This window comes from Piliocolobus tephrosceles, chromosome 21 (assembly GCF_002776525.5).
Source record: "Piliocolobus tephrosceles isolate RC106 chromosome 21, ASM277652v3, whole genome shotgun sequence".
NCBI lineage: Eukaryota > Metazoa > Chordata > Mammalia > Primates > Cercopithecidae > Piliocolobus > Piliocolobus tephrosceles.
Genome location: NC_045454.1, coordinates 20661931 through 20670158, shown reverse-complemented (window position 1 = coordinate 20670158; position 8228 = coordinate 20661931). Strand labels below are relative to the sequence as shown.

The 8228-nt window shown below is 41.7% G+C and overlaps 1 protein-coding gene across 3 annotated transcripts in view; it reads left to right on the top strand.

The window, feature by feature from the left end:
• Nucleotides 1–7624, top strand: part of ZFP14 (ZFP14 zinc finger protein) — a 41947-nt gene extending 34323 nt beyond the window's left edge. For all 3 annotated transcript variants that reach the window (XM_026449430.1, XM_026449428.1, XM_026449429.1), the window contains exon 5: nt 4719–7624. In XM_026449430.1, coding sequence (XP_026305215.1) covers nt 4719–6085 — 1367 coding nt within the window. In that variant the 3' untranslated portion in view covers nt 6086–7624. The remainder of the gene's footprint in view (nt 1–4718) is intronic.
• The last annotated feature ends 604 nt before the right edge of the window (nt 7625–8228 follow it).

Genomic DNA, 8228 nt, shown 5'->3' with positions numbered 1-8228 from the left:
AAAAAAAAAAAAAAAAAAAAAAAAAAAGAGCTCTATGGTGAGTTGTCACTGAACAGCTAGTGGCCATTTTTTATTTTGTTTGAATGCTTTCCTTTTTCTCTTGTTATCTTAGCTAATGGTTGTGTTCCACTGGTTGTTTTTGTTTTTGTTTTCCAAACAACCTGGGTTTTTTGTTTGTTTGTTTTGAGACAGGTTGTCGCTCTGTCACCCAGGCTGGAGTGCAGTGGCATAATCATGGCTTGTTGCAATGTCTGCCTGCTGGGCTCAGATGATCCTCTTTCTCTGAGCCTTCCAAGTAGCTGGGACTATAAGCAAGCACCACCATGCCTGGCTAATTTTTTGTAGAGAGAGGGTTTTACCATGTTGCCCAGACTGGTCTTGAACTCCTGGGCTCAAGCAATCCTCCGGCCTCAGCCTCCCAAAGTACTGGGTTTACAGGCATAAGTCATCATGCCTGGCCAACCTGGATTTTTTTATATGTGACTTTCATTTCTGTTATCTAATTAATGAAATTCTGCTTTCATTTTAATCTATTTCTTCATTCTTTGTTCCTCAGTATACTTTGTTGTTCTTTTTGTAACTTTTGAGTGGGATACTCATATTTTCCTTCATTTCTATTGCTCTAAGAATTTAAAAGTATTTATGAATATTCTAAGATCTGTAGCTATTTTCATAGGTTCTCTATAATGTAGTATTTTTCAGTATTACTGTTCTATATTTAGGAAAGAGTTTTAAAATCTGAAGTGAAGATGTCTTTTGGTTTCATCATTTTGTCTTTTCCTATTTTGTTTCACAGTGATCACAAACTATTATTTGGGTCATTTCACCAGTTTTACACATTTATACTGTAGTCACAGAAAAAAATTCTCCTCCTCTCCTATACCATCTCAACCCATGTCTTTGTTTACTTCATTCAGCATTTTAGATTTTCTTCATGAAAGTACCCCATCTGGATCATGATCTTCGAGCCCACATCCAACATAGCCTTTATTTTTACTCTCATGCATTCAGGTGACCCCAGACGCCCTTCCATTTTTGACAGTCATTCTGCTGTACTTGATATTTACCATGACTTTTTGCTCAGGATTTCATAAGCCTTTCAATGTTAGCATGATTGGAAAAAAAAAAACCTTGCATTGGCTACATGGGAATGGATAGCACCACACAAGGGAAGGATGTGAAGGAACAAAAGTTTTGTTTTGTTTTGTTTTGTTTGAGATGGAGTTTCACTCTTATTGCCCATGCTGGAGTGCAATGGCACGATCTTGGCTCACCCCAACCTCTGCCTCCCGGGTTCAAGCGATTCTCCTGCCTCAGCCTCCCGAGTAGCTGAGATTACAGGCATTTGCCACCATGCTTGGCTAATTTTGTATTTTTAGTAGAGATGGGCTTTCTCCAAGTTGGTCAGGCTGGTCTCGAACTCCCGACCTCAGGTGATCTGCCCCCCCTCGGCCTCCCAAAGTGTTGGGATTATAGGTGTGAGCCACTGCACCTGGTCAACAGAAGTTTGAGTAAGTGTAGAATTGATAAGTAATAGTATAAATTCTAGTGGAGATAAGTAAATCATTATAATATGGTATAAAGCAGCAGTCCCTACCTTTTTGACATCAGGGACCAGTTTTTTTTTTTTTTTTTTTTTGAGGCGGAGTCTCGCTCTGTCGCCCGGACTGGAGTGCAGTGGCCGGATCTCAGCTCACTGCAAGCTCTGCCTCCCGGGTTTGTGCCATTCTCCTGCCTCAGCCTCCGGAGTAGCTGGGACTACAGGCGCCCGCCACCTCGCCCGGCTAGTTTTTTGTATTTTTAGTAGAGACGGGGTTTCACCGTGTTAGCCAGGATGGTCTCGATCTCCTGACCTCGTGATCCGCCCGTCTCGGCCTCCCAAAGTGCTGGGATTACAGGCTTGAGCCACCGCGCCCGGCCAGGGACCAGTTTTATGGAAGACAATGTTTCCATGGACTGGGGTGGGAGAAAATGGTAGGTGGTTTTGGGATGAAACTGTTCCACTTCAGATAATCAGGCATTAGATTCTCATACGGAGTGTGTAACCTAGATCCCTCGCATACACAGTTCACAATAAGGTTCACGCTCCTATGACAATCTGAAGTCACTGCTGATCTGACAGGAGATGGAGCTCAGGCGGTCATACTCACTCACTGGCTGCTCACCTTCTGCTGTGCAGCCCGGTTCCCAACAGACCATGGGCTGGTCTGTGGCCCAGGGGTTGGGGACCTCTGGTATTAAGATTAGAGGCAGATAAACATATTAATTAATGACTATATAATTATGAGAATTAAACTGGTAATATGTATTTGGGATTTGTTAATTAATGGTGATGATAGAGATTGTTTCTGCCCCAGGGGTAACTCAAGGATAACACTTAACAGACTAACTAGGCTAACAGAATAATATGAGAAAATTAATAAACATATTCAAAAATTGGAGAAAGAGTTATAAATATGAAAAAGAATGTGCATAGCCGGGTACAGTGTCTTACACTGTAATCCCAGCACTTTGGGAGGCCGAGGCGGGCAGATCATCTGAGGTCAGGAGTTCGAGACCAGTCTGGCCAACATGGTGAAACCCTGTCTCTACTAAAAATACAGAAAAATTAGCCGAGCCTGGTGGTGGGCACCTATAATCCCAGCTACTAGGGAGGTTGAGGCAGGAGAATTACTTGAACCTGGGAGGCAGAAGTTGCAGTGAGCTGAGATTGTACCATCGCACTCTAGCCTGGGCAACAAGAAAGAAACTCCATCTCAAAAAAAAACAAGAAAAGAGAGTTTGCTGAGAGTATTGCTATGGTTTGAATGTTTGTCTCCTCCAAAACTCATGTTGAAACTTAATCCCCATGGGTGGGACCTATAAGGGGTGAATGGGTCACAGGGCTTTCATGGCTTAATGGATTAATGAGTTATTATGTCAGTGGGACACATGGCTTTGTAAGAAGCAAAAGAGACACCTGAACTAGCACACTCAGCCCCCATTACCCATTGATGGTCTGTGCACTGCGTTGGGACTCTTCCGGGTCCTCACCAGCAAGAAGGCCCTCACCAGATGCAGTCCCTCAACTTTGGAGTTCTCAGCCCCCATAATTGTTAATAAATAAACTCCTTAATCTGTCAGAGTAGAGTAGAAATAATAATAATACATTCCTTTTCTTTATAAATTACCCATTTTCAGATACTTCATTATAAGCAACAGAAAATGGACTAAGACAAGCGTAAAGTGCATAGACTTAAATAGGGCCAGCAGGACTAGCCTTTGTGAAGAAGTGATTTTGATTTGAGGCTGAGAATGAAAACCAGCTAACCATGCAGTGTCAGAGGATTCCTCAAAGAAGGAGCAGTCTGTGAAGAGTCCTATTTATTTGGAACAGCTGTGGGGCATTTTGTGCGTTGAAAGAGGCCCAGTATGCTATGGACAGAGAGGTATATTTATAATGTTCAGTAGGAAAGACAAAGGCCTTCCATATGATGCTTTATTATCAGGAGCCATTTCACCTCTGTTTTAAGAAAATTAATAATAAATTTCTGCACCCAGGGCTCCCTCCCCAGAGGAATGTACCATCAACCTTGCATGGCCTCTTATCTAAAGACAGGCTTCAATTTACCTTACTCCCACCTTAATGGCGTCCTCACTGGCTCTGGCCTTTATTTTCTTTTTTTTTTTTTTGAGACGGAGTCTCGCTCTGTCGCCCAGGCTGGAGTGCAGTGGCCGGATCTCAGCTCACTGCAAGCTCTGCCTCCCGGGTTCACGCCATTCTCCTGCCTCAGCCTCCCGAGTAGCTGGGACTACAGGCGCCCGCAACACGCCCGGCTAATTTTTTGTATTTTAGTAGAGACGGGGTTTCACCGTGTTAGCCAGGATGGTCTCGATCTCCTGACCTCGTGATCCGCCCGTCTCGGCCTCCCAAAGTGCTGGGATTACAGGCTTGAGTCACCGTGCCCGGCCTTGGCCTTTATTTTCAAGTGTAGTGTCTCAGGACCTGAAGTCTAGCATTGCTTCTTTATTTTTGTGCATTTTAATACACATGAAGTGGATTTTAGCCATGCTGAGCTGCCTTTTAGTTTATCCCTTTAGATGTCAACTGTTTATTTATTAGTGTTCTACTGATTAAAGATGCATAGAATTGGCTGGGCATGGTGGCTCACACCTGTAATCCCAGTACTTTGGAAGGCTGAGGCAGGCGGATCACCTGAGATCAGTAGTTCGAGACCAACCTAGCCAACATGGTGAAACCCCATCTCTACTAAAAATATACACAGAAAAATTAGCCTGGCTTGGTGGTGTGTGCCTGTAATCCCAGCTACTAGGAAGGCTGAGGCAGGATAATTGCTTGAACCTGGGAGTCGGAGGTTGTAGTAAGCAGATTGTGCCACTGCACTCCAGCCTAGGTGACAGAGCAAGACTCCGTCTCAAAAAAAAAAAAAAAAAAAAGATGCATAGAATTAAGTGTTCCTGCTCCGGGCCTATTTTTCCTCTGAACACAGTAATTTTTAGTGTATACTTTTGTAGAAGATAAAGTTTTTTAGGTACACATATGTAAGATTGTGGCAGAAATGTGTATGTTTGAGATCTGTCTCATCCATTCAGCTTGTAACAGGCATTATTTTAGTGCCTTTTATTTCTTTACAGAAGTTTTTTTGTTTGTTTGTTCTTTGTTTTTTCCTTTCTGGAACAGGAAAACAGTATGTATTTGCTTTCTTGTTTTCTTTCAGATTTGGAGTCCAGATACAAGACCAATACTTTATCTCCAGAAAAGGACATTTATGAAATATATTCATTTCAATGGGATATAATGGAAAGAATTAAAAGCTATAGCCTTCAGGGTTCTGTTTTTAGGAATGATTGGGAATGCAAAAGCAAGATTGAGGGGGAAAAGCAACAACAAGAGGAATATTTTGGGCAAGTGAAAATTACCTCTGAAAAAATGACCACTTACAAAAGGCACAATTTTCTTACGGAGTATCAGATCGTTCATAATGGAGAAAAGGTGTACGAGTGTAAGGAGTGTAGGAAGACCTTTATTCGTCGCTCAACACTTAGTCAACACCTGAGAATTCATACTGGTGAGAAACCTTATAAGTGTAAGGAATGTGGGCAGGCCTTTAGACAGCGTGCACATCTTATTCGACATCACAAACTTCACACCGGTGAGAAACCCTATGAATGTAAGGAGTGTGGGAAGGCCTTTACAGTGCTCCAAGAACTTACTCAACATCAGAGGCTTCATACGGGTGAAAAGCCCTATGAATGTAAGGAATGTGGAAAGGCCTTTAGAGTACATCAGCAACTGGCTCGACATCAGAGAATTCACACTGGTGAGAAACCCTACGAATGTAAGGACTGTGGAAAGACCTTTAGACAGTGTACACACCTTACACGCCATCAGAGACTTCATACTGCTGAAAAGCTCTATGAATGTAAGGAATGTGGGAAAGCCTTTGTATGTGGTCCAGACCTTAGAGTACATCAGAAAATTCATTTTGGTGAGAAACCCTATGAATGTAAGGAATGTGGGAAGGCTTTTAGAATATGCCAACAACTTACTGTTCATCAGAGTATTCATACTGGTGAGAAACCCTACGAATGTAAGGAATGTGGGAAGACTTTTAGATTAAGACAACAACTAGTTCGCCATCAGAGAATACATACTCGTGAGAAACCCTATGAATGTATGGAATGTTGGAAGACCTTTAGTAGTTACTCACAGCTAATTTCACACCAGAGCATTCATATTGGTGAGAGACCCTATGAATGTGAAGAGTGTGGAAAGGCCTTTAGACTGCTCTCACAACTTACTCAGCATCAAAGTATTCACACTGGTGAGAAACCTTATGAATGTAAAGAATGTAGAAAACCTTTTAGACTGCTCTCACAACTTACCCAGCATCAGAGTATTCACACTGGTGAGAAACCTTATGAATGTAAGGAATGTGGTAAGGCTTTTAGACTTTATTCATTTCTTACTCAACACCAGAGAATTCATACTGGTGAGAAACCCTACAAGTGTAAGGAGTGTAAGAAGGCCTTTAGACAGCATTCACACCTTACTCAACATCAGAAGATTCATAATGGAATTTAATAGAAGAAAGCCTTCAAATGTATATGATGTTACAGAACATCAGAAAATTCATTTTTGAGAAAATGTGTTCCATGCTCAATTCCAAACATAATAAATTTTATATTAGAGAAAGAATATGTTGATTTAAAAGCCTTCCAACACCATTTAAACATGGTTTATCTTCAGCAAATTCCTATGAGAATAATGTAATGAATGTAGGAAAATCTTTAGCCTTATCTGTCGTTATCTCCCTTTCTCCACTTTATTACCAGTGTGATTTATTGGACAAGATACTAAGCTTCTGTGCCTCATTTTGCTGACTTGTAAAATGGTAATAATAGTACTTATATGTATTAGTTATTTATTGCTGTGTAATACATTACCACAAATGTAGTAGCTTAAAATAACATACATTTATATCTTACATTTTGGATCACAAGTATAGGCATGACTTAATTGGGTCCTCTGCTTCAGGGTCTCTTGCAAGGCTACGGATTTCAGCCAGGGCTGAGGTCTCATCTGAAGGCTCAACTGGGGAAGGATCCACATCCATACTAACATCGTTGTTACCTAAATGTATTTCCATGAGGCCTGTTGCATTGAGATTCTTAGTTTCTAGCTGGCTGTTGGCTGAACACTGACTGCAGTTCCTGGCCACAATAGTCTCGTCAACATGGCTGCTTGCTTCATCAAGGCATGCAAGCCAAAAGCGGGGAGAGTCTGCTGGCAAGTTGGAAGTTACAATCATGTGTTATCTAAGCATGGAAGTAACATTCCCTCACCTTCTACTGGTAGAAGTAAGTTACTAGGATAGCCCACACTCAAGAGAAGGGGATGATACAAGAGTGTGAACAGGTCCTAGAGACAGGACCATTGGGGGGCCTTTTTAGAGTCAGCCTGTCACACTGTGGAATAGGATTGTTGCAAGGAGTAAGTAGTTAATACTTGGAGGAATCGCAGTCATATAGCATGTATTCTGTAAATATTATCTATAATTGTTATTGTCAATATTAGTGAATTCACATAAAAGGAAGATCTATAGATATAATAAATGTAGATATGCCTCCTGTCACCTCTCAGAAATTATTAAACATAATTTATTCTAGGTAAAATCTAGATTGTAGTGAATGTAGGAAGTTCTTCAGCACTTGAACTGCATTAGAAATTTCATGCCAAAAAGGAACCCTGTGAATTTCGTGAATGTGAGGTCATTAGTAGTACAGCTGTTGAAGAATTAGAGAGAAACAGGAAATGATTTTCCCATAATTCCAAAAAGCAAAAGGCTTACAATCCCTTTTGTCTGACCACAGCTCAAAATTAATTAGAAACTATCAAAAATGTGGCTTAAAAGAAATGAACCACCTAGGAATTTCATATTATTGTGTATATTTATGTGTGTGTATAAAACTGCTGTGGAAAAGAAAGAAAACATCATTCTATAAGTATCTTCAACCAGTAGAAGTTGTTTCAAGTTGAGTTTTTGATGTGATCCCACCAGTAATTTTATAGTTTACTTGACTGTGGCTGCATAATTTGGTCACCTATGAAAGATGCTAGAGCACCAATTTTTATATATATATATATATATATTTTTTTTTTTTTTTTTTGAGACAGAGTCTCGCTCTGTCGCCCAGGCTGGGGTGCAGTGGCTGGATCTCAGCTCACTGCAAGCTCTGCCTCCCGGGTTTAGGCCATTCTCCTGCCTCAGCCTCCAGAGTAGCTGGGACTACAGGCGCCCGCCACCTCGCCCGGCTAGTTTTTGTATTTTTAGTAGAGAAGGGGTTTCACCGTGTTAGCCAGGATGGTCTCAATCTCCTGACCTCGTGATCCGCCCGTCTCGGCCTCCCAAAGTGCTGGGATTACTATATATATATATTTTGAGACAGGGTGTCACTTTGTCCCCCAGGCTGGAGTGCAGTGGCACAAGCATAGTTCACTATACCCTGTTCCTCCGGGCCCACCTCAACCTCCTGAGTAGCTAGGACTACAGGTGTGCACCACTGTGCCTGGCTAATTAATTCATTTTTTTTTCTTTTTTTTTTTAGAGAAAGGGTCTCACTGTGTTGCCCAGGCTGGTCTTGAACTTCTGGGCTCAAGTGATCCTCCCTCCTTGGCCTCCAAGGGTGCTGGGGTTACAGGCACGAGCCACCACACCCAGCCCAAT